The sequence below is a fragment of the Festucalex cinctus genome, chromosome 16 (assembly GCF_051991245.1).
Source record: "Festucalex cinctus isolate MCC-2025b chromosome 16, RoL_Fcin_1.0, whole genome shotgun sequence".
In the NCBI taxonomy this organism is placed as follows: Eukaryota; Metazoa; Chordata; class Actinopteri; order Syngnathiformes; family Syngnathidae; genus Festucalex; species Festucalex cinctus.
The window spans coordinates 5,725,984-5,751,632 of NC_135426.1; the positions used below are offsets into that span (position 1 = coordinate 5,725,984).

The 25,649-nt window shown below is 40.4% G+C and overlaps 3 protein-coding genes across 4 annotated transcripts in view; 1 reads left to right on the forward strand and 2 right to left on the reverse strand.

The window, feature by feature from the left end:
- Positions 1–15,597, reverse strand: part of utp20 (UTP20 small subunit processome component) — a 25,035-nt gene extending 9,438 nt beyond the window's left edge. The window contains exons 1-40 of the mRNA XM_077499940.1: positions 15,393–15,597; positions 15,032–15,112; positions 14,883–14,949; positions 14,679–14,811; positions 14,409–14,597; positions 14,147–14,228; positions 13,924–14,061; positions 13,619–13,774; positions 11,662–11,814; positions 11,445–11,579; positions 11,231–11,308; positions 10,987–11,165; positions 10,691–10,831; positions 10,043–10,131; positions 9,866–9,971; positions 9,638–9,788; positions 9,492–9,554; positions 9,246–9,413; positions 8,420–8,496; positions 8,206–8,285; positions 7,858–8,119; positions 7,608–7,793; positions 6,422–6,512; positions 6,239–6,324; positions 5,771–5,896; positions 5,511–5,677; positions 4,846–5,054; positions 4,609–4,752; positions 4,458–4,537; positions 4,144–4,376; positions 2,793–2,937; positions 2,605–2,692; positions 2,376–2,519; positions 2,216–2,269; positions 1,980–2,132; positions 1,742–1,897; positions 1,412–1,552; positions 1,209–1,346; positions 290–429; positions 133–215 (exon numbers count right to left, since the gene is read on the reverse strand). Coding sequence (XP_077356066.1) covers positions 133–215; positions 290–429; positions 1,209–1,346; positions 1,412–1,552; positions 1,742–1,897; positions 1,980–2,132; positions 2,216–2,269; positions 2,376–2,519; positions 2,605–2,692; positions 2,793–2,937; positions 4,144–4,376; positions 4,458–4,537; positions 4,609–4,752; positions 4,846–5,054; positions 5,511–5,677; positions 5,771–5,896; positions 6,239–6,324; positions 6,422–6,512; positions 7,608–7,793; positions 7,858–8,119; positions 8,206–8,285; positions 8,420–8,496; positions 9,246–9,413; positions 9,492–9,554; positions 9,638–9,788; positions 9,866–9,971; positions 10,043–10,131; positions 10,691–10,831; positions 10,987–11,165; positions 11,231–11,308; positions 11,445–11,579; positions 11,662–11,814; positions 13,619–13,774; positions 13,924–14,061; positions 14,147–14,228; positions 14,409–14,597; positions 14,679–14,811; positions 14,883–14,949; positions 15,032–15,112; positions 15,393–15,443 — 5,143 coding nt within the window. The 5' untranslated portion in view covers positions 15,444–15,597. The remainder of the gene's footprint in view (positions 1–132; positions 216–289; positions 430–1,208; positions 1,347–1,411; positions 1,553–1,741; positions 1,898–1,979; positions 2,133–2,215; positions 2,270–2,375; positions 2,520–2,604; positions 2,693–2,792; positions 2,938–4,143; positions 4,377–4,457; positions 4,538–4,608; positions 4,753–4,845; positions 5,055–5,510; positions 5,678–5,770; positions 5,897–6,238; positions 6,325–6,421; positions 6,513–7,607; positions 7,794–7,857; positions 8,120–8,205; positions 8,286–8,419; positions 8,497–9,245; positions 9,414–9,491; positions 9,555–9,637; positions 9,789–9,865; positions 9,972–10,042; positions 10,132–10,690; positions 10,832–10,986; positions 11,166–11,230; positions 11,309–11,444; positions 11,580–11,661; positions 11,815–13,618; positions 13,775–13,923; positions 14,062–14,146; positions 14,229–14,408; positions 14,598–14,678; positions 14,812–14,882; positions 14,950–15,031; positions 15,113–15,392) is intronic.
- Positions 15,598–15,732: 135 nt separating this feature from the next.
- Positions 15,733–24,220, forward strand: slc5a8 (solute carrier family 5 member 8). 2 transcript variants are annotated; one of them, XM_077499943.1, is made up of 18 exons: positions 15,733–16,121; positions 16,855–17,235; positions 17,374–17,493; positions 17,970–18,035; positions 18,123–18,174; positions 18,249–18,316; positions 18,382–18,420; positions 18,505–18,620; positions 19,773–19,913; positions 19,987–20,116; positions 21,219–21,307; positions 21,381–21,490; positions 21,556–21,623; positions 21,708–21,794; positions 22,883–23,100; positions 23,175–23,278; positions 23,355–23,443; positions 23,527–24,220. In XM_077499943.1, exons 2-18 carry the CDS (start codon positions 17,014–17,016, stop codon positions 23,635–23,637), a joined length of 1,830 nt encoding a protein of 609 aa, XP_077356069.1. In that variant the 5' UTR covers positions 15,733–16,121; positions 16,855–17,013; the 3' UTR covers positions 23,638–24,220. The 2 variants fall into 2 exon arrangements, with proteins under 2 accessions (XP_077356069.1, XP_077356068.1); XM_077499942.1 differs by having other exon boundaries at positions 17,039–17,235.
- On the reverse strand, positions 23,720–25,468 carry lyrm5a (LYR motif containing 5a). The gene is made up of 3 exons (XM_077499948.1): positions 25,337–25,468; positions 25,078–25,143; positions 23,720–24,625 (listed from the first exon to the last, which is right to left on the reverse strand). The coding sequence occupies exons 2-3, from the start codon at positions 25,120–25,122 to the stop codon at positions 24,413–24,415; spliced, it is 258 nt and encodes an 85-aa protein (XP_077356074.1). The 5' UTR covers positions 25,123–25,143; positions 25,337–25,468; the 3' UTR covers positions 23,720–24,412.
- Positions 25,469–25,649: the final 181 nt, after the last annotated feature.

The following is a 25,649-nucleotide window of genomic DNA, read 5'->3' on the forward strand; positions in this document are numbered from 1 at the left end:
CCCAAGGGATACTCAAAAATATTTACAATCCTCCCACATACTTTAAGATTAATAAATCACACTTGGCACTGTGTAGACAGATTGTAAAAATATTGCAAGCATTACAAGACAATCCTTTCTAAAAGATTTCACCTCCTCTGGCTTTAGCAGCTTCCATCTCTTGGGTGAGCATTTCCTGGTCGAAGTGGAACGCTTCAAGGACTTTTACGAGCAAACTGGAGGTCACAATAAAGATAACAAAATAAGAGGTCAAATGGAATGGAAAATAGTTTGTTGAGTGCCTACTCACCTCACAGCAAGCTTCTGCTCCACCTGCGACGTTTGCAGGACGTGAACAAAATGCTTCAGGTAGTACAGGTACTTGGACCAGGTCAGCCGACGACACACCGCGCCCACAATCTCCACGCACGCAGTTGTCATGTTCTCGCGCTGCCGTGCGCCATCGGGGAAAAATATTAATAACTGAAGTTAGTGTTAATTTCGTCAACGAAAACTAAACTAAAATAATTTCGTCAATGCATATTTTTCCCCTGGACTAAAAACCCTCATTAATAAACAATAATACAACTAAATCAAGATGCATTTTTATCGACTAATGAAGACAAGACGAAAATGTACGTCACTTAATACAAAACAGGACTAAAATCTATGGACATTTTTGTTCATGAACAAAAAAACAAGATGAAAATTATATGATTTTGTTTAAAAAAAAAAAACAACGTTCCAACAATAATGTTAATCCGACTTCTAACCAATGCTTGCTAACTCACTAGCTCATGGCATCGAGCCATAGTAGCCACTTGTTGATCTACTGTAATTGTGTGTGAAGTTGTTTTCTCCATAAAAATGATTAGAGAAAATTGTATGTGAAATAGATTTAGACCCGAAATGTTCGACATAACTGCTGACAAAAAAATAGGCATAAGATTGTCCTGACTAAAACTAGACTAAACCGTCGACAGTTTTTGTTGACTAAAACTAGACGAATAAAATTATGTTTTCTTGGACTAAAATAAAGACTAAAATGCGAGATGTACAGTCGACTAAAAATACACCAAATAAAAACGTGATGGGGTGGACTAACTTTGATAAAAACGAACAAGCGGGATTGAAACTGGACTAAAAGTGAGACTAAATTTAAAAATGCCGGATAAAAATCACACTACGTGAAGTAAAATGTATCGACAGAGTACAAACGTGAAAATCACCTGCAACAAGTTATCGTCCGTCAGCACCGTCAAGGCGTATGGCATGATGTAATTCTGCAACGAACGCGGCGATAACACCACGGTGCCCTCGGTTAGCTGCTTGGCTAACTTCCTGAGGGCTCGACCCCGACGGTGAATCTATTGGAAGATGCATATAAAAAATAAGGATCCGAGGTGGAGAGTCTGATGAGAAGCTTCCATACTTGGATGTGCTTCATGTGCTCGAAGAAGTCGGACTCGGGGTCATTGTAGTCGGTGAGCTGCACCATGTCTCGGAACTCTTTCTTTGAGGGGAAGGTCTTCACCAGGCAGGCGAGTACATTGGTATATTCGTGCTGAACACTCTAACACAGAAGACAGGAGACTTGTATTATCATGTACACTCCCCTTTCACAAGTTTGGGTCTTACTGCTCCAATATTTCTATTTGAAAGCAACCTTTTGTCCCTCACTCCATTCATTTTCTAACAGTCTTTATGTATGTAATACTCTATTTATAGCTTGATTACAAATGGCGCATCAATATGGCAATACCTCTGTCTTGCTCCGGAGCCCCTTGTGTATGGCGTCCAAGATGGTATGCTGGATGACGTCCTTATAGACATGCTCTCCTGCGCTGACTGCTGCCAGCTGGACGATTATTGCAGACAGGCACAAGGTGGCGTTGTCACCCAGCGACATGTCCCCAATCTGTCAGGATTCATAAGTAAAACGCAAGTGTAACAATAGTAATAATGATAAGCTCGGTGCTAAGCTTTCCAATTAACATCACCTCATAAGTGTGGAAGCAGTTGTGTATGACGGTGCCAATGTAGTCAAGGTCAAGGGACTCCATCCCTCTGATACGCCTGGTGGCGTCTTGGAAAGCTGTCAGGCGGACGTCGAAGTAAACCTCGTCCAAATGGCGACTGTCGAAGGCGTTGAGCTGGGGAGGAGTGGTTACAGGCATCAGGCATAAGAGAAATTCATTTCGTTTACATGGAAATATCAGAAAGTGATAAAGGCTACCTTTGTGGCCATGTCGGTGATGTACACGAGCGAAGGATCCATGTCTGACAACGTCTAAAAGTAAGATGGGAAAAAATCAAGTAGTGGTTCTCAAACTTTTTACACCAACAGCTAAAAAAAATAAATACTTTGCGCTCCAAGTATCACCACCATTATGTACCTGGAAGACGTTCGTGAGGGCCTTCCTGGGCAGCTTGTTGTGAATGACAGAGAAAAGTTTGCTGAGCGGTTGTAGGAAGGCCGAGGGCTGCACGCACTGTTGTAGCAAGTTCTGCACGGTGGCCAGGATGTCCAGTTGTGCCTCCTGAAATAAAAGCAATCAAGTCATTCACAGGCTATTAAAAAAAATAAAATAAAAATTAATGAAATATTTAACAAAAAAGCCTTACCTGAGAGTTTTTGCCTTTTAACAGATAAGGCAGTAAGAGCCTAATGAGTGTTGAACTCTGTTCTTTGTCGCTAACAAACCGACTGATCCTGGTAGATTAAAAAAATAAAATAAAATAAATAAATAAAAGACCAAATAACTAATCAGACTGTGTGTATGAGAATGGGAATTAATGTGGGAATAACTTGCTTGGAGAGGATGTTGAGTTCCTTGGACACCTGCGGGCGGAATTTCTTCTTCTTGAGCCTGTCGGTGTTGCGGACCACACCGCTGAGGTAGTGCAGCAGGGTAGTGATGTGAGGCAGTAAAAGTCTGGAGCCCTGCATCAATGAGTCTAAAAAAAATGCATACATGTTCAAGACGCTGGAATACATTTTTTTTCTTCTTGAGTCTAGTTCTACAATGTTACATTGGACACATACATACTTGCTGTTTGGTACTGGGTATTTGTGCGTTTATGTATTTATTTATTTTTTAATCTATTGTCCATTTATTCACTGAAAATCACTTGCCAAAGCAATAAATATACTGTGGCACCATCTGGTGGAACATTGGCCTCACTGTTAAATTTAGGGATACTTACTTGACTCATTGAACAATTTTCAGCAGTGAAAAGTTCATATTTTGTCGAAAGTTAATGTGGTAACGTTATTGTTTTTCTTGTACAGTTAATACCTTTAAAAAGTAATTTTTCTACTTGTTGTTGACTGATGATGACATCACCTGTGCTGAGGAAGTAGGTAACGGCCTATCACGGCTCACCTGTTTTCTGGGTGTGGTCAGTAAACTGAGCCATGATTGGTAGTTACCTACTTCCTCAGCACAGGTGATGTCATCATCAGGGCACGGCAAGTAGAAAAAATACTTTTTAAACGTATTAACTGTACAAGAAAAACAAAGTTACCACATTAATTCTAGACAAAATATTAACTTTTTACTGCTGAAAATGGCTCAATGAGTCAAGTATCCCTTCAAGTAGTTGGTAGTTTTTTGGCCAGCATTTCAAATGTCCTGTCTTGTTAGCCACCCCAGTGAATGCACCTCATGTGCAGTCAAAAGTGAAAAACTGTTTCTACTTCTTTCCTAACACAGATACTATCAGCCTGTGAAGTGTACTCTGATGTTACAATGTACAGTAAATGCCAAAAGGAGAGTTTAATTACTTATATTATTTGTGTATTTGTTTGCCCAAGTGTGATGTCATATAAGATGGTTTGTGTTGAATAATTTGACTAGTGAAAAGAGTAGTTTATGTAACATGGGTTTCATGTGTGCACATTTTATATGCATGGTGGTCGCTATAGGTACTTAGCTGCCATCCTGTGTATTTTCCAGTACACAAACCCCCTAAAAACCTCTTGTTCTTTTTTGGCGTCAATTAATCCTGAATTTTTACTAACTTGGTCAGTCTCATCTGGAATAGCGGGAGTTCACTGTATTCTATTTACAGGCGCTTGAAATTTTGCAACAGTATGGCAAGAGCAGGTTCGCAAACACTAGGTGAGACAAGCAATAAGGAAAATTAAAGTGGTCCTCTAACCTGCAGTGAGGGTGCCTTCCGCAGGCTGCGGGAACACGCTGCCACCCACGCTCAGCTCTGCCTCTGTCTCCGTAGCAACAAAGTCGTGCGTGGTCGCCAGGGACTCGGCTACGTCCATGATGACGGCGATGGTGGCGGGCGAGATGTTCTTGGCGGAGAGGAGCGCGAACACATTTCGGAGAACGTCACACTCGGGGTGGTCCGGCCGCTGCTTGGACAAAAGCGGGAGGTACCTGCGACATTACCGAGAAAAATCTGATTTAGGAACCATAAGTGGGATGTGAACAATGATGGAAGTATGACATGAGTAGAACCTGGCATGTTTGCACCACACGTGGATGAGCTTCAGTAGTGGTGTGGGCGAGTATGGACTCTCAGTTGGGAGGCGATGCACCTGACAAAAGTGAAATCACAAAGTCAGTCGACGCATTTTAAAGCAACTGTGTGTTTGCAGCACACACAAACCTGAGGCCACACAACAGCCATGAAGACGCCTTCCAGCTGATCGGGGCTAAAGCTGAAAGTGTCAAAGTTGTTGAAAAAGTCCTGGATCCTCAGGATGCCGAGACGCCTCAGGTTCTTCAGAGGACTGATGCAACCAGGCCGCAGCTATCGATGAAAAATGGAGATACAATAACCACCAAAATAAATGACCAATGATACGAGACCTTCATCAAGTTCTCATTCAAGGAGATGGACTACCTGTTCTCTAATCTCCAGCACGGCGGACACGGAGGCGGTGACGCACAGAAGGATTTGCAGCACTTTGGGCAGGTAGACTTCGATGAGATGACCAAGCTTCTGAATGACCACATTGATGATGTTGAGGAGGCTGTGCTGGCGACCCAGCGGCAGCATGATGCCCACGTCCGTCTCGGCCAACGCTCGCTGCACCGCGTCCCGACAGGAGCCTTGAGAAACAAACAAAGGACAAGATTTTCTTTCACTTTATGGAACTTGACATGATTTTTGATATACTTTTTAAACCGAGCGAATGCTGAGACTGAAGAATGGCCCAAAACTGTTGTTCTATTCCTCCAGGCGCAACAGTGACATGGCAGACGTATAAAAATAACACATTTCCAAAATTTTTTCTAATGCGGTTCAGGAAAATCATGGTTAAATATGAATGGTTAGCAGAATTTTCAGGCTTGCATTCACATAACCAGCTAAAAAAAAAAAAACTTCAGCAATTGCTTTATTATTAAATGCTAAAGGTTAAGTTCGACTTTCCCTACAGGTCGCAAGCGCATTCTATTTGGGGAATGGCTACGACATGTTATGGTTCAATCTGCATCTGCAATTCTTTTTTGGGGGGAATTTTGCCTTTGCGACTGGATTAAGACTGAAATTTTAAGATGGGTCACCGTTGCTGTGATGGCAGACGGGCTCCAGCAGTAGATCAATGAACATTCCCAGCTCCGCCTCTTGGCAACCAGCCAGAAAGCGCAGGATAATGGAAGAGCGCGTGGCGGCGCTGGACTTGCTCTGGAAGCGGCTGCTGCCTTTACTTCGCAGACGGCCGAACAGGATCCTTTTTGTGACAAAAACAAAGAACCGCACGGAAGGAAATGTGAGCTACTGTAATCACAGTAAGGCACGAAACAGAAGTACAACAAAATTATACCTCATGAGTAAGGGAATGAGGCCAGCTCTATGTGAGGCATCTACAACTCCCGTCTCCTCCGAGATGTTAAAATGGACAATTTCTTCCTTGAAATGCTTGTCATCTAACAGTTTCTCCAGATTCTCCCTAAAACAGACATATACATTTATTAAAAGGTCAAGCATTCACATACATTATTAAGATGTACTGCATAGAAGACATGATCTGAAAACATGTCTCAAAGATGTCGAATAATGGGTCAAAAGTTGAGCCACTGTCCATTATCCAAATCAGTCAGGCAAGCATGTTGTAATTCAAACTTCCTGTGACTATGACTCAGAAAACAGGCTTGTTAAAGTGATGGCTAACAGCGACTGTATCTCAAAATTCCTTGTGTTCCATTACACGATACTAACAAAGGGCTCCATTGAAGGAAAGGAAGATGTTTGAATAGGAATGTTATGTGTGTCCACCTTGAACTTTGCTTACTTGTATGGGACAATGTAAGGGTCTTTGTATGTAAGAATACACTGGAGGGCCACTCGCTGGATTTGCTGGTCCTGATGGCAGAGGAGCTGAGAAAGCAAAAACAAGAGGACAATACTGTTTAAAAAAAAAATAAAAATATCAAGCATCCATTCAATGTGACAAATGGGAAACTTTTAGAATTACTTGGTTGTAAAGCTCTCTCAGATTGCTCTCCATGTAAACCGAGCGAGGGTTGGAGAATTTGGCAAAAACGTTCAGGTGGCTGATGAGCTGTCTGGAGGAAAACATGTCATTAATAATTGTGAAATATAATAAAGTCACAATTTTTAGATTTACCCCTGTAGAACCACTTAATCATTAAAGAAACGTTCAACATCATATCAGTTTGTTATTTCATGTATATTAGTATTATATATTTCATGATAAAATATAACACTAGTACACATACATTTTAAAAGTTACGTTTAAAATATTTATCATGTTGACAACTTTTTTATAACATTGAGAGCTGTAAGTTATGCAATTTCAGAATAAAAATGTATTATTTCGCACAAGCATCAATAGTGCTGTCAAAGTTAAAGCGTTAAGTGTTGATTAATCACAAAAAATATCACAATCTTGTATTAAAGGAATACTTGACTCATTGAGCCATTTTCAGCAGTAAAAAGTTAATATTTTGTCTACAATTAATGCGATAACTTCATTATTTTTCATGTCCATTTAGTACCATTAAAAAGCAAATTTTCTACTTGCTGTCGACTGATGATGACGTCACCGGTGCTGAGGAAGTAGGTAAGGGCCAATCATGGCTCACCTATTTTCTGGGTTTGGTCAGTAAATTGAGCCATGATTGGTCATTACCTACTTCCTCAGCACAGGCGATGACATCATCAGTCTACAGCAAGTAGAAAAAAATACTTTTTAAAATGTATTAATTGTACATGAAAAATAATGAAGTTACCACATTAATTATAGACAAAATATTAACTTTTTACTGCTGACAATGGCTCAATGAGTCAAGTATCCCTTTAATACAGATTAATCGCACTATTAATTTTGACCGCAGATGACCCTTCAGCTTGACAGCGGATGGTTATGTTAAAGGTAGCACACATTGTGTTTCAGCAATAAACATAACTACATGCTTTAAAGTAAATCAGTTAATAAATGTCTGCATATGACATTCAGAATATTTGTTTATGTCAAACTTTTGGTTTTTTTTTCCCCATTTAAATTATGCAAGTAATTAATTTAATAGAAAAAGAGAAAGTTGAGCGTGTGCAGTGGATCAAAAAATGTTGAAGTCATAACATTAAATAGTGAAAGAATTAACACATAACAGATGCTCTTCAAATCTTTCAAAAATTACTTTGCAGCCGCTCGTCGTGGTGGTGTTTTCGTCTGCCGTTTGCCCCTCTCCTCCTCTTCACCCTCCTCTTCTGCTTCCTCCTGCTCCTCCTCCAAAGTCATCGTGGACGCCTCTCGGGCAGCGTCGTTCTTTTTCCTCAGGTCCTGAGTTGGTGCCACCAGCAGGTCAGCTGGGTAAAACTCGTTCCTGTTCACGAGAAGTCAGAAAGTGAGTTTGGAGTTGAATCAAGGTGGGTCCACTGAACACTCACCTGATGAACCGGAGCAGCAGGGGGCTTAGCTCCCGGCTACGGGGCTCCACCCTGTCTGGAAACCGGGCCATGGCGCGCCACATCAGGCCACGGAAGTTGGAGAAGTCCGTCCTCTCGTCGGGCTCCGAGCTCAACTTGAGCTGCCGTAGGAACAGCACCCTCAAGTCTCCACTTTCAATGACGTCGCAACCCGGCCCCTCCTGCACGTTCATGTCTTTGACTTCATCGTCGTCGTCATCACTACTCTCCTGCAGTTCTTTTTCTAGAAGGTGGGGTAATTGGAAAGGAGAGGTGAATAACGCTTGGTGACGGGAACTTAAGTCCAACACCAGATCAACCAAAACATACCAGCGAATACTGCCACCTTCTCCAGATGTTCATAGTACACCATCCAAAAGTCTTTATTGTCCATCCCCTTGGCATGGCTCCTGCAAAAAAACAAAAACAAAAAAAAAAAGACTAAATGTTGATTTTGTGCAAATAGTTCACAGATTGTTTGCCATTTTTACAACAGACTGTGCCATACTTCGACTCGTTTTATGTATACAAACTTGATACTAACTCAAGTAGCTCAATAATGGCATCCCACAGTGGCCTGAAGTTGACAAACAGCATGGCTAAAAGGTAACGCAGAGGCACCTGGAAGACAAAAAAGTGAGAAACGACAATAATTTATGCTTGTTGTTCACAACGGGAGGTGGGGGGAAGATTTTGAAATCAATTTCATTATTTTAAATGTGGATTATTGTTTCTTTTGTCACACGTTTCTCCTCAAATTCATTAATAATTCATTAAGTGAAGTCAGAGTCAGTGTGTGGGGGATTATTTTTTCTTGTTTCCTGCTACCTACGAGCACCCGATTACTGGCTGCTGTGCAAAGACATTTTCTCCATGGATTTTTCGTACATTTAGGACAGAAAATAGACTAAACACAGTGGGGGTTTTGGCCTTTACTGATTCCCGCATGACACACAGTTGGCCTTGGTCTGGGCTCAATGCAGATATATAAATGAAACATCAAATGTGGGCTCAGCCTATTTTAAAAATCCGCTTAGTTTTCTAAAATTAGGCGAGAATGTCGTGACTATGGGAAAATGTGAGAATAGCTGAGAAGCTTTAGCTTGAAAGCACTTTGAAAAACCTCAGGGCACACAACCAAGAAAAAAAAAAAAAAAAAAAGTGTCCAAAAATATTGTATATACTGAAATAATGATGATCTCATCTCATTTTTCTGTCAAATGCAGTGAAAATCAGGTGAAATCTGGGCCTTTTTAGCAATCATAGGCAATTATTCTACTCTAATGATTTTCCGACCAATATAATGAAATTAGAAAATGTAAAATCAATGGTTGGAATATTACTGGCGAATTAGAAGATGTCATCCGTACCTGATGAAAGGTGCCGGGGGGCCCCCGCGGCAAGCTGCGTTGCACTAGGTCATGCCGCAGCTTGCGCAGGTGCAGCAGCTTTTCCCGGTAGTCCTGAAGGGAGGCGGGCACCCGCTCCGCCTGCAGGCAAATGGCGAACACCGGCTGCACCTCCAAGCTCTCGTCAGGCTGGATGAAAGAAGAGCCATTGGATGTGTCATCATCTGTGTCTATTCATAATAAAAACTTCAAACGTGAGCATTATACCGCCTCTGGGGCAGGAAGTTTTGGCTCAAAGTGAGAAAGGATCCTCAGAGTCAGCAGACGCATCTATAAAACATTAAATGAAGTCATTACAGTACAAGCATGTTTGTATTATAATACAATCCAACAAAAGCAGTCTGTAGATGCACCTTGGAAATGTTAGAGGACAGGTTGCCGTGCAGGATCGGGTAAACGTCTAAAAGTGCATCATGGGATAGGTGCTCCGAAGCACCACTCAAGGACAGGCGGGTGTAATAGAGGTCTCCTAAAAGCAGGGCTGGCAGCTCTGTGGGGAACCTCCTAAAAGGAACACACCATGAAAGATGGTTAGTGAAGGCCTGCTCCCTCATGTGGCGTTATTATTTTGTCACATTTACCTTAGCATGACAGTGATTTTGTCCACGGGGACTAGAGAGAGCATCTGAGCGGATCCGTCCAGAGTGAGAAGGCAGCTTAGGGCTTGTGTGGCAACAAAGAGACCAGCTGGGGTGACGGAAACAGCAAACGTTAACAACATTGTAACCCCTTTATCTTACCATTGAACTACAGAATACCTTTTCCTAGTTTTTCCATCTCAATTTCACATAGTAGGTGGTTTAAAAAGGCAGTGACTGCAGGGAAGACATTATTTGCAACAAGAGGCCTGCGGGGGGAAAAAAAAGAAAAGAAAAAAGAAAATTAAATAAACATATTGTATTTTTTGTCAAATGTTGCAGAATTCTTATTGCCAATACAGGATTATACAAATGCAAGTCGGGCTGGCTGAGTAATAATTTTTAGCTATTAATCAGGGCTGTCAGTTTAACACATTAATTAGATTAATTATACTGCAGATAATAAGGAAGAAAAAAAAAAAAAGTATCAAATCTGATTTTTGTGACCATAAATCAGGGATTTTATTTCAAGGCCTTATTGCCCAGCATTAAATGTGTCTAATGCAACACTTCTCAATTATTTTTGGTTGCTACCCCAAGGGAAGAAGACAATATTTCGCGACTACAAATAGTATTTGTTTGTAAAATTGTTGCAGGTACACTTCTGCAGAGGAACACATACTCCTTGCGCATTCTGACAATCAGAGCGCCACTGCCACCTACTGTAGCAGATGTGCATTTACACTTTATTCTAGTTAAAAAAAAAAAAAAGTTCTCTGGGGTCACATGCACCCCATCTATTTGAGAAGGACTGGTCTAATGCATTACCTGAGGTGCGGCAGCAGCACCAGTGCGCTCCAAGGTAGTGACAGATCTGTGATGGGCCCATTTTGCTGCTCCGGAAGTTTAATGAGTGACAGCACCAACTCCGGCACTGCTCGCTGCTCTGGTTCCCCCTGCTTAAACACACTGACGAGGGAGACAACATTGAAAAATCACTTCAATGTCCACGAGATGGCGCAAAAGCAATATTTTTACATTAGACATGTTTTGAAAATGCATAGCGAGTATGGTCACAGAACTCGCAAGTCTAGGCACTATTGTAAATCATTAGTGACGCTCACCCGGTGGTCTGTCCCGTGAAGAGCAGCGGGTATGTCTTAAATGCCATGGCGCCATCGCTGGGCGGCGGGGCTTTGGCGAGGATCAGGTTGACGAGTACCTCCAGGGCTCGGTGGTGGGACACGGGATCACCGCTAGCAAACAAGCCGGCGGTGAAGCGCAGGAGGGTGGGCAGGAAAAACTGGCGGAGGCAAAAGGATGTGTTATTGCAAGATACTCGAAAAAAACAACGCAGTGTCCACTCACCTGTTCGAACTTCTTCATGGTGAACATCTCCTTGGTGAACTCAAGGACGAGATCTTCTCCCACTGAGCTGCCGAACACCTGCAGGAGGATTTGTGACGTGGGCCACATTATAGTGATATGTCAACTTAACAGTACTCTTAATTGGGGCATTCGAAACTTCGCCGCATCTATCTAACTATCACCGCAGTGACAAATAAAAATCTAGCATGCTTACCTTGTGGACTATCTCCTGGATGAGAGCATTGGGGAGAATTATGTTCTCTCCGAGGAGCAAGGAGGAGATGATTTGGAGGAGGAGCCGTGAACAGGGTGTGGAAAGCTTTGAGCTCTGAACAAGGCGCAATACGGTCTAACGAGATAAGACGACAGTTGATCGACAACGTGGACTTGAAATACGTTTTTAGAAGATGAAGTCGGTGCTCTCCTTGTACCTGGCAAACGGCCTCCGGCTTTTTGACCTTAGCTCCGTCCTTGTGAGACACCAAGGTGTGGAGGACGAACAGCAGCCTTTGGAGCTGCTCTCTTGCGGGTCCAGCCTCTTCTGTCTTGGCTTCCAAAACATCGAGAACCTCATCTACAGCAGTCTGGGGATTACAACATACAGTAGGTTACACCTGCTATTCCTCTCACCCGCAGGCACCACTTAACTCCACAGGGTCACAAGTAGCCTGCAGGACTGTTCTCAGCGTAGCTTACTAGTGACGGGATATTGTGATTTTCTCAGGATGCTACAGAAGTGATCATTTGAAAATTTAAACAGTGATTTAAGCAAATAATATGTCACATTTTACTGTTTCCTAATTATTTGTTAGAAATCACTAGAGGTGTGCAAAATTTCCGATTCTTAGATTATTCACGATTCGGCCGTGGAACAATCGAGAACGATTCACAAACGTCCAAATTCCGATTATATAAATATGCCAAGGGAAGCGAACCGAGCGAAAAGTACGCGGAACTGAAACGCAGTAGCGCGCGCGGTCTTCGGGACGCTTTTTGGGACGGACCGAGAGTACACATCCACAACTCACGCGTCGAGATTCAAAACAACAACAAGCATGGCTGAGCTGACCAACCCACCTCTTCGTGAGATCAGACCTGCTCCGAAAAGGCAAACAACTTCAGGCGGAAGTATCAGCTAGCTGGCTGCAGTGCGTCGGTTAGCGTTCTACAGGGCGCCGCGCAGTGATACGAACGAACGAACAGAAAAGTAGTGGCTGGCGGTAATGGCGTCTGACTTTATTCAGAAAAGAGTATTGTGGTGGAAATGTATCACGCTTTTGAAAACAAATAGTTTTTAGAAGAAAAACGCTTTATTTCCGAGACCCCAGCCAGCTTGCTGGACTATTTTCCTCTGTCCAACGTCGAACCAGAACTGGTGTCACCTAACGCTGTCAGGGGTAAGTCAGTGCTGATCGCACACACGGGAGGTGAGGATCAAATTGAGATTCATGTTAAAAAAGCCGAACGATCCCTTTAATGTTTACACGTTCATGTTTACACAAGTTAAAAAGCAGAAAAGCACTTGAGGGTTGTTTTTTTTTTTTTTGTACCTCTGAGAAACTTTAATGTTTACATGTTCATCTTTACACAACTTAAAAAGCAGGAAAGCACTTTTTTTTTTTAGGCATTTGTATTGAAGTAGTAGTTCACATTGTCTTTCATTTATACCTCAATGCACTTTTGAGTGGATAAAAATAATATATTTTTGCTCAATGCTATGTTTTATTCTGCTGAAGACTGAATATACTTAAAAGCTGTTGTTACAGAATGAGGACTTGAGTATTTTATTTACTGTTTTGACCTGTTAACTTGATACTGAAATAGTAGTTTATGTAGGCCTGGGAGGACTTTTGTACTATTTTTGTAACTAATGTACGAAACATTAAAAGCACAAAAATACATTGTTTTTTTTCTGCTGCCTGGGGGGGAAATCAATAATCGTTTTATAATCGAATCGTAGCCTCTGAATCGTAATCGCAATCGAATCGTGAGGTGCCCCAAGATTCCCACCTCTAGAAATCACTAACATGAACAGTGTCTTCACTTAAATGATAGCCATTCATTTTCAACATATACAAAAATTACTGCGATTGGCTGGCAACCAGTTCAGGGTGTACCCTATCTACTGCCCATAGCCAGCTGAGATAGGCTCCAGCACACCCGCGATCCTTGTGAGGAATAAGAGGCTTGGAAAATAAATGGATGGATCTTCAATCTTGCGATCAAATGCTCAAGAGATACACATGAACTCGATTCACAGCGACAACCCATACCTATACCTCACAAAATACTGGTCTACTTATTTACATATTTTCCACCAAAGTGCTGCTTCACTCAGTTTAGTGTTGGCCAACAATGCAACTAAAACCAGAATAGCAGCCTTCTTACCTGTAGGGACCCCCAAAAAACCAAAAAGTGCTCTTTGTCCACATGATTTGCAGCAGCCTGGGCTGTGTGATCCAGTGCATCCCGCACCAGGTCCCATGGTAAAGGGGCTCCTTGATTGGTTGTAGGTCCCATCTTCCGCAGAGCAGTAGGGAGTGCCTAGTGAAAGATGTTGTTCAGACATGTCAGAATGATAAATGATAGCACACGCTTCCATAGGCAAAAAAAAAAAAAAGATTATCAGACTGTACCACTTTTAGTCAACCCTTTTATGTCATTTGAAAAGTGAAACGTCTTTAGACTCTTACGGTTGCAGCACAGGAGTGAAACATGTGGCGGACGCCTTTGCACATCTCAAACAGCAGCTGGCCGGCTCCTTCTGCCTTGGCAGGATTCTGCTCCAAATCGGAGAACATGAGAGACAGCAGGGCATCCAAATCCGGAACCTACAGGACACAATAACACTTCAGACTCATATACTTACTTATACACAACTTCTATCATAAAACCTAAAACACATTCAAGACCTACCTTCCTCATCAGAAATGCAAAGCTTTCTGCTGCAAACTTGCGGATGTGCTCCTTCTTGTGCTCCAAAAGTGTGCTGTACAAGCTGACCGGAGGAAAGACAGAATCTTCTGAATATAAACCCAAAATGAGTGGTGAACATATTTGCCTCACAACCAAGAAGTTCTGGGCTTGATTATTCTTGCCCAAAGTCAGCGAGTCAGCTATGACTGAGGACAAGCACCACAGAAAGATGAATGGTTTGACCAAAAATGTTGAACTTTACCTGTAGATGTTGTCCATATCTTTCACCATGAGCCTCCACAGATACTTGTACAGGTAGGAGAGGCATGTAAAAGCCCACTCCAGCACTTCTGCGTCCTTAGTGTCCAGCATCGCGGTAATCAGCGTGAACAAGTCCGCGAAGTGAGGGTAAAAGTCAGTTTGCAGGTCTCGAGCCAACTGTACCACCAGACTGAAAAGGAATTATCAGGCAGATTAGGCTTAGCCAAACAAAAGCAGCACCTCGATCATATGATACTATTACTAATATTACTCTAGCAAAGGTTGGTAGGCCAGACTGCTCGGGACTGCCAGGTGCGTTTTCAAGCTCTCCACGATAGACTTTTGATGGAAAACCAGCATGTTGAACGACTGGCACTTGTTGGAGACCTCCTTCAAAAATGTAGCTGAAGAAGAAGAGGTGGTAAATTAGCACTAAATTACAAACTATAGAGCAATAGTTATGCTTTGAACATACTGAAGTGTTCCGTCAAGTTGAGGTCTTTCCATTTTATCAGGCTTTCAAAGAAATAGGTTTCAACTTCCTGCATTCCAAAAAGACATTAACAGTCAGGGTTACCTCAAAAACATAAAATGTATAAATGATATTACATACTAGTCACATACCTCTGCATAGGATCCAGTTCTGTCAATGCGGTGGATGACGTTAATGTTTACATTGGAAAGCCTCTCAGCAAAAGTAAGAAACTGCAAGAAGTGTTTAGAATATAATAAGAAATATGTTATGAAAAATGTCTACAATGCTTGTTCCTTGGGGTAAATTGATGAACCCGTCCCACACACGTTATCAGGTTGCGCAAAACAAATTATAGGTTAACACGAGGTCTATTAAAGGCTAGTTTGCATTTGACGACCAATTAGCTTTAACAGAATTATATTTTCGATTTAAAAGGAAGGTTTAATAAGGTATTAACGCACTTTTACTCGTGTATATAACAAAGACTGCACTTTAATTGAGTGTTCTTACCTTGTAGGTGTTCTCAGATTTGTGATACGCAGACTTGGACTTGATCTTCATCTTGGTTTTGTAGCTTGTCTTCAAGTCAGATATAGTCGGAAGACACCGCGCATTGAAAAATTACTCATTTAACACTTTTCTTCGTTAATCCTGTTCGATAAAATCGCTCGTGTTTACACGCATGGCAGTCAGTACAGCGCGGCCATAATGAACACGATGCATCATGGGAAAAAAACCATCAGCGTGTGTGGAAAAGAGTGAACCTATGAGGATCGTTCCCAGCCATTTACTTCCGTTTTCGTTTCGAGCGTCTACATCGTCTTTCCGGTTTCGTTTGAGCAGTTAAAAGTCTCCACAGTTTTACAAATAAACGTTCGACTCGAAATACAATATTCCTATATAAATTAGATAAGATAAATGGGATTTTAACCAGATAAAAGGGAATCAAATCAGATAATTGGACAAATATTTGTGCAACTATTGCAATGGAATTTACATGGAAAAATAACGTGCGTTTCTTTATCGCTCCACGAGTAAAGGAACTTCAAAGAAAAAATCCAGAATATGCCAAAAATTAGAGGAATTGTGGTAGAATGTCAGCGGGTCATTTTCATATATTCTGGAAGTGTATGAAAATCACACCTTACTGGGCCAAAGTGATTGAAACTGTTAATCAACTCATGGTGCTAAGATTACGGAAAGAAGACAAGTACCTACTACATATATTACAGGCTGCAAGTAAGAAGGCCATTACTCGGAAATGGTTGAAAGAGGAACCACTAACCATAACAGACTGGATGGACATTACGCAAGACATTTATACAATGGAACAGTTAACTTTCTCTCTCAGACATTGCACTCTCAAATGTAAAAAAATATTAGAAAAAAAATTGACATCTTTTGTTGATAAGTGACTACTCAAATTGTGAATATTATAAACTATTGGTGATGAGTAACTTGGATTATATTGCTCGATGGTTTATTCCTACTTTTTTTCCCTCCCCTTTTCCTGATTGTTATGTCGTTTTCTTGATTTTTGTTAACTGCAATTGATTATTGTTCCTGAAAAAAAACAAATAAAGACAAAGTTTTAAAAAAAATTAAAAAGGGAATCAAATCAAACTTTATTTACATAGAACGTTTCAGACATAAAATACAACTCAAAGTGTAAATTAGTACAAACTTCAGCTAATACTGTAGTCAAATCAATTTTCAATACCTCAATGTGAATCTAAAGAATGTGCTAACCACTTGAGCATTGTGATCCCCTAATAATCAAAATTCTCATATTGAAAAACATTTTTGTGAAGGTCAGCTTGATACAAGTGTCAGATGCATTTCATTAACTCAGGACAAGCTTTTAGAACAGAAAAAAAAACCAAAAACATGCAGACCTAATCACAAAAACAAAACATTATGTGCACTTTTTTGCATGCATGTGTGGACTGATGATATCTTGGCCTTTTTACAGGTCTGTTGCCTCCTCTTCATGTACCTGCCCAGAATGTCCACCTCCCCCTTCCTCCTTCACAAAACATAAAAGGGCTCAAGTCCTGCTTTTTGGCTCAGTCTACCATTTCTATCCCCAAAACACATGACACTTGACTGAATCATTTTCCTTTCCATTAGAATGTCAGCGGCCCCCTCTTTTGCAGCTGCCGACTATGTGGTGTTCGCTTTCATGCTGGCCGTGTCTGCCGCCATCGGAGTCTACTATGCCTGGACGGACAGGGCCCTAAGGAGCTCAGACGATTTCCTGACGGCCGGACGTCGGCTCACGGCTCTGCCCGTCTCCTTGTCCCTGACGGCCAGCTTCATGTCGGCCATCACGGTGCTCTCCAACCCGGCCGAGGTAAGGAAGCATCTGAATGAATTCTGTCCTTTTTTCAGATAATCAAGTAACAGTGTTGCATTAGTTTGAATAGCAAACTCCATTTTGAGTAATGGCTCGAGTATTTTGTGTAAATCTCTCAGAAATGTCTTTCTATAGGTGTACCGTTATGGAGCCAGCATTGTATTTTATGGTCTGTCCTATGTTCTGACCATGGTGATAACATCTGAGGTGTTCCTCCCAGTATTCTACAGGCTGGCCATCACCAGCACTTATGAGGTACGCTTTGTAAACTAAGAAGAGCGCTCAAGGATTTAAGGATGTGGTGTTGAGAATACGAGCCTTTATTGGTCCTACAGTGGAAGAATTGTGATTTTAATATGAATCATTTTGAAAACTAATCTAATATCATTTTTTCCCCCTCTCATTATTGGGAGAATTTTTTTGGGTGTATTTTTTCCCCAAGGTCCTCTTCCCATATAAATAAATCTGTATTCCAAGATCAGATTCATGACAAGTTTTTTTTTATTTTTTATTTTTTTAAGTTTAGTCTTATTGATGAGTCATATGCAAAAAATAAAGACATGAAAAACAATTTTCTACTTCAATTAGAGTTGTTATACTAAACACATGTAACTATACATGAATACTGTATAAAGTTGAGTGTGAATGGACTACAAAAGAATGCTTATTTTTTTGAGGGGGGATAAACTACACACATTGTATATTACTGTATTTGTTTCTCTTCCGTCAAGTATCTGGAACTCCGTTTTAGCAGAATAACTCGTCTGCTGGGAACCCTTCTCTTCATTGTGCAGACAGTAAGAAGCCCCCCCCCCCCCCTCCTCCAAAAAAAGGACAATTGTTACTCTTACTGCACTTTTAACATTTAGCATTTTTTTGTCTAGATCCTCTATACGGGTATCGTCATTTACACGCCGGCTCTGGCTCTGAGCCAAGGTATTGTGCCCCGGCACCCCACTCGAAGGTACGACAAAGTGCAGTCAAGCTCACATTTATGCCTCGCACTGCAGTCACTGGGATGGATCTTTGGAGTGCGGTGATTTCCACAGGTGTGGTGTGCACCTTTTACTGTACCATGGTGAGTAAATATGCGGAATATGCGGCTTGGAAAATCAACCCATTGTGAGCGCATTTGTTGTACAGGGTGGGCTAAAGGCAGTGGTGTGGACAGATGTTTTCCAGGTGGGATTTTTAATAAGAGATTAACCTGGGGGGGTCATGCAACCTGATTAATTCAGTGTGTAACCCCCCCCCCCCCCCCCCCAGGTTGGTGTCATGCTTGCGGGCTTCCTGTCAGTCATCATCCGCTGTGTGGTCCTCAAGGGCGGAGTCGGACCCATTATTTCCGATTCCCACCAAGGAGGGAGGCTCGACTTTTGGGAGTGAGTGTGATGAAATAACAAAAAAATACCCATACATGCAACAGAGTGATATTAAAGAAGCATTCTTTAAAATAATTCTATGTGTATGTATCCGCACGTGTTTATTCTGATTGATATTGGATTTGTGGAATATCCAGCAGGAAAATACGCCTGTTTATGTCAATCTCAGGGGGCGGCCATTTTGTAATTTAACTCATTCACTCCGAGCCAATTTGCACTTTAGCAACCCTCTTCGCCCTCAGCTGTTTTATGGGATTTTGACGGATTTTGCAAGGCCCAGAGTATATTGTGTTCTATTGCTATAAAAACACGGAACCTACCAAAAGAAAGATTAGTCTCCTCTTTTAACAGGAAAAAACATATGTTTCTATCTGCTTCAGTTTTGCAGCAATTAATATTAGAATACAGCTAAGTTTCATCATTATTAACAAATCTGTTTAAAACAGTGGGGAAAACAGCTTGTTGCAAACATGGCCTTGATTGATCTCTTATACTCTGCTGCCATCTGCTGGCCGTTTTTGTAATGACTACCATTGCTTCAAGTCTCTTCAGTTCAGAGGCTGCATCAAAGCCTTCTGTATGCTCTAGCATAACCCCCCCCCCCCCCCCCAAAAAAAAAAAGAAAAAAAGACCACGTATAAATATGTCTTTGGGAAATTTGGTTAAATTTAAAATAGAACATATTTATGTTTTTGGGAGAAAATTAGTTAATGTCACTTGATGTCAACTGACGAATGACATCACTGTGTCTAATGCTGCATTCGAGGACGATGGGAAGTTGGACATATCCCACTTGAAATCTCCCATGCAGTCCCGACCTCAAAGCTTTTGGGGCAGTTACTTATTTCCAACAACTAAATTAATGTTATAATAATTAAATTGATTGACATGTATGTTTCGTTACCCCCTAGTGTTGCTTGTTTTTTTCTGTTTTTATTTCTTTTTGTTTTATTTATTGTTCATGGTTGAATGGTACTGGTTCAATGTACTTGATTGTAAATGGAAAGTATTGAATAAAGGGAGGGGAAAAAAAAGAAAAAAAAAGAAAAAGCACAACACAAAATGGCCGACCTTCTTTTGTAAATGAAAACGACACTGTCAGCGTCTTTGGAAATAGCACAAAAATGACCGCCCCGTGTCGTCATTCGCCAGCTTTGACCCCAACCCACTTAAGAGACACACATTCTGGACCGTCACTTTCGGTGGGACGTTCGTCTGGGTCAGCATTTACGGCATAAACCAGGCCCAGGTTCAGCGCTACATCTCCTGCAAGAGCATCGCACACGCCAAATTGTGAGTTTTTTATTTGAGCTGACTCATAAAATTTTTGCTATTTTATCCGCTGTTTTGCGTTTGAAATTCCCAGATCGTTGTTCATCAATCTGATTGGTCTGTGGTGCATCCTGCTGTCATCCGTCTTCGCCGGGATGTGCCTCTATTCGGTGTACAAGAACTGTGACCCGTGGACTGCCGGCATGATTTCCGCTCCAGATCAGGTTCAGTCATACATGAGATGTGAAATTTGATCAGGGATGGGGAAAAGTATGGTCTGCTCCATTTTTAAATCCAGCCCACAAAGTGCTTACACAATCAAGAGTCCTGTAATATTTGGTGCATTCAATTTAACTGTTGTGTACATGTATGTGTTGTGTACAGTATTTTACAATAAGTTTTTATGTTCATTTTTCTCATTAGGTTACTGGCCAATGTATTTATTGTAAATAATACAATAAAGAAAGAAGAAGTATTTGGTGCTTTCATTTATTTTATTTTTTTAACAGAATTTTTTTTATCCCATGATTGGTTAATGTATTTGTGGATAATACAATAATAATAATAATAATAATAAAAAAAAAAGGTTCTAAATGTATTAATCATCTGATGCATTATTACTGTTATTCTGATAAATAGCCGGTTCATTATTTTTTGTAAACAATAATGTAAACACATTTGTATTATAATAAAAATATAAAATAAAAATGCATACACATTTTTAATGTATTAAATTATTTTTTAAAATGAATTAAATCACTAATATTTTGTAAATAGTAAAATAAAACTACTAAAAAAAAACAGTTAACATTTACAATTATACATTATTTAATTTTTGATAATACATTATACAATAATTGCTAAATGTAGTTGATTGTTGATGTAAAATAAGCAATTTTACTTATACATTTGACATTGTATATCGATGTATTATTCAGATTATTTATTTTAGATCATAAAATAGAAATATAAAAAAAAAATCAAAATTTACTTAATTACCGTATATAATTGGTAAATGCTTAAAAAAATACAATAAAATAGGAAAATAATTTTCCATTAACATTTTGATTAGTAGATTTACCGTAAAAATGGCACACTATACTTAACATGTTTATAGTTACTTTATGAAATATTTTAATTTATAAATTATTATTTTTGTTAAAATTAACTTTTTATACATAGACATTTCATACTATTATTATTATTACTATTATTATTATTATTATTATTATTACTACTACTATTAAACCTGATCTACAAAAATAAAAATGTTTGTTGACCCCGAATGAGACCAACCTAAAATGGGTACATTTTGTCCGTTTGTAGTTGATGCCATATTTGGTGATGGACATCCTGGGAGACTATCCTGGCCTGCCTGGACTATTTGTGGCAGCGGCATACAGCGGCTCACTAAGGTCCTTCTCACTCCACTTCAAAAATGGAATGTTTTATGACTTCAGCGTGATTATGTTGTCCTATCACAAGCAGCACCGTGTCTTCCAGCATCAATGCGCTAGCTGCAGTGACTGTGGAGGACCTGATCAAGCCACACATGCGAGTGTCCGACAAGAAGCTGTCCTTCATCTCCAAAATACTGAGTAAGCATTCATGTCCACCGTATGTCAAATGACTTTGCTGTGGACGTAATGTTGAATGTTTGCAGGCTTTTTATACGGCACGTTATGCATTGGGATGGCAGGACTGGCCTCACTCATGGGTGGTATATTGCAGGTTGTGCCTCCTCATATGATATCAGTGAAATAAATGTGATCAGTTCTTCTATGAGTGTTTGAATGTTAGTCTCCTTCCATATAGGCCACCATCAGTATCTTTGGCATCATCGGAGGTCCTTTACTGGGGCTTTTCTCGCTAGGTATCATCTGTCCTTTTGCCAATTCCAAAGTGAGTCACAATCTATACTGCATTATAATTCGGGCTGAATGCTTTTGAAAAATAATGTCATTGCGATTACTACATTATTTGTTCAGCCCTAGTCATAACTACCGCAACACTGATGCTAGTTTCATTAGCCTGTCTATATTGTTTTGCATTGTGTGATAGCATTAAGCTAGCTAGTGTCCGATGGGCAAAACCAGGGCTGGACTGGCCATCTGGAATACAGAGCAGGTGCACGGTGGGCCGATGTCTTTTGGCGCCAATACGGTGCTATTTAACTCATTCACTCGCAGCCATTTTAACTGAAGCAACCCCCTTAGCTCCCGGCTGTTTTACTGGATTTTGACGGATTTTGCAAGGCCCACAAAATATTGTGTTCCATTGCTATAAAAACATGGAATCTACCAAAAGAAAGATTAGGGTCTCTTCTTTCATCAGGGGGGGGGGGGGGGGGGGGAAGCATATTTCTATCCATTTCCATTTTACAGCAATTATTAGAATATAGCTAAATTTGATCATTATTATTCACAAATCTGTCTAAAACAGTGGGGGGAAACAGCTCGTTTCAACATGGCCCTGGTTGATCTCTTATACTCTCCTGCCACCTGCTGGCCGTTTTTGTAATAACTACCAATGCTTCAAGCATTCTTGTCAGTTCAGAGGCTGCATCAAAGCCTTCTGTATGCTGTAGCATAAAAAAATAAATAAATAAATAAATAAATAAATAGATAAATAAATAAATAAAAACAACAACAACGTATAAATATGTCTTTGGGAGCATGGTCATATTTAAAATATAATGTATTTACAGTATACGTTTTTCTAAGCAAATTAGTTAATTAGTATTTTCCTCTATTTTACCCCAAGAATGGGGGAAGACCAAGTCAAAATGACAGGGCCGATTTTTTTGGTGCCAGTCCAGCCCTGGGCAAAACTGAACACAAAACGTATTTTTCTTGTTCACTAGCTTCTGAACTGATATTTGTTGTGATGTTAGGTGCTGCCATCCTCTCAAATTGTCACTAAAAATATAGAGCAATAGCTCTCAGTACTATACCAAAAAGCAAAGCATCCAAGAGACTCAAATGTTTCAGGGAGCCTTGTCAGGTCTGGTGTCAGGCCTCGTTGTGTCGCTCTGGGTGGGCATCGGCGCCCAGATATTCCCCGCGCCTTCCTATCTGAGTCGACCCCTGTCCCTCACCGCCGAGGGCTGTAACCTCACCACCTCCGACAGCTTCAACTGGACCTCCACAGCGTTGCCCGCTCACATAGGCAACATTGCTACCTCCCCAGCACAACTCGACCGTGACAGGTACGCGAACGTTCCAACTGGTGGGAATTTACGAGTCGTATTTTGACCAATTTTTGTTTTTCTTCCTTTGCAAGGAATCTACTGGCTGATAACTGGTACTCACTGTCCTACCTTTACTTCAGTCCCATTGGAACCATCATAACCATCTTAGTGGGCCTGTTTATCAGCCTTGTCACCGGTATGAACATTTTTAACACAGTCTGCTTTAAAAAAAAAATAAAAAATAGATTAAACCTGGTTGATTGTAATTTCAGGAGGATGGAAGCACAAAGTGGACTCGAGGCTTACTTTGGTGAAAAGAGACACAACTCTCTTTTGCATATTCAAAGCACTCAAGGACAGAGTAAGTGTAAAATTATCATTTTAGATTTCTTGATACAACAATTTCCACCATTTCTTACCTCTTTATCTGTTTTTCCTCTTAAGCTAATGAGCGGTAAGCCTGATGTGGCACAAACCAAAGAGAAGCACGGCAACGCGAATCCCGCTTTCTGCAACATTGAGTTGGACTACATGAAATGCAACACGCCTACATGAGATCCATATTATTTTCCTTGTAGGGTTCTATCACTAGAGTCAGTCTAGATCAGTGTTTCCCAACCATTATATCACGTTAAAAGCACATATTTTACAGTAGTAACATGTCACAAAAAAGTACAGAGTACATTGTTTCCTGCATTTTTGCAATTCTCTAACTTCTGATTCACATTTGCAGTTGTACGCTGGCCTTCTGCCATCTCTTAAACCATCACACAAGCCAATTATATTACTCCACACATTTGTCTATTTAGAAACTGATATTTGGAACAAAGTGGCTATTTTAAGCCAACTGTTCACCACAACGCTGACTGTGAGGGCGATCCAAGTATGTGAGGCCTCCTTCTTTTGTTCACATTTATTTTGTTGACAGTAGTGTATTTCTATACAGATTGGATTTACATACGTTTACATTCATTCGTCACAGATTCCCCTTGAATCCATATAACATCACACTGAAAGAATGTATGCAAGTATGTTTTGTTGGTAGCAATAAATTAACAGTTGCAGGTGTGTAAGTATGACTGCTTCCACATTATTCTAACACAATGCCTGCTTGTTTGTTGGTACACAACACGCACAAATCACCTCAACGATACTTTAAAATCAAGTAATCTATTAAAATGTTAATTTTTGAGTGTGTGCCCAAGGGTGCTTGTGTACAAGAAACATAGCTTAAATAGCTGACGTGAATAATTATGGTAAATGAACAGAGCCATTCTTCACTAATAGTCCAGGCTAGAATTTCATAATTACGCTTACGTCCTTGGTGCAATTATGTTTCCGGGTCATAATACCTCTTCTTCATGGCTCTGTATTTCTTGAGGAAATAGAGTGCCTCCAGTTCCTTGATGACAAACTCTCCTCGTCCCACAAGCTTTTTGATGTGCTCAGGGTCCGTCACATCTTTATTTTTCATGAAGGCTGACTTGAGGCGCTGTCGAAAAAAGGCAGATCCCTCCGGGTAGTCCCGACCGAGATACAGCAGCTTGTGGACAGAGAAACACATTGGAGCACCGGCACAAACAAAACACAACCTGCATATTACGGCTGAACAAATTGGATTTATCAGTTATTTTTAGTTTTGTCTAATTGGTTTTTGTTTTGTATTCTTTACCAAATCTAGCTCCTTTATTTAATGTCATGTTCTGCATAACAAGAAAGGAGCCCAGTGCAAGGTGATTGAGCTGAACAGTGCCAAAGACATGGCTCATCATTTATGTCTATGCTTGATTGGTTATTGTTGATAGTGTATGTACGTCAAAGCTACAAATAATGTACCAATTACTCAAAATGAGTAAAGAGGGTTATATTTTGCCAAAAGGAAAAAAAGATGTTCCATCTTGTTTTGTTTCATGGCAAATAGTACATTCCAGAAGTGTGTTCACAGGATTTGCTACAGCAACATCAATGAATGCACGACACCAAATATTTACTTACGTTTTTATAAAGCCTAATAACTTCACCTCGTAGTGGGTTGGCCATGTGAGAAGTGGGGCGACACCCCTGAATCGAAAAGGAATCATCAGAAAAACATGTTTAAAAAAAATGTTGTTATAACTTGTAAGAAGAAAACAGTACAAGGACTGATCAGTACTTTAGCTTTAGCTAAACAACAGCACATTACCAAACAAGCAGTTTTTAATTGCATCTAGTCTGGCGAAAATACGTGTTAGGACAATGTTAACGAGATACATACACACGTCGATGTGTTACTTTTACAGTCGTATATCGCCAAATTAATTAATAATTGGGAGGAATCTACACGATGTCCTTGTGGGAAATCTGGTAGAGAAAGGCTGGCCAGCAGCTTGCCGTACGTCGGTCTTAATGTCGTAAATTATATCCTGCATTGTCGTAAACACTTTGTGATGATTTTTTTTTTTTTTTTTTTTTTTTTTTGAGCACATAAAATTATATGAAAGTAAAAATGGAAAGAAATGAAAGTATGGGCTGATATTTGTGCCACCAGAAACTGAATCTAAATTATTTAGATTTGAATTTGAATCATT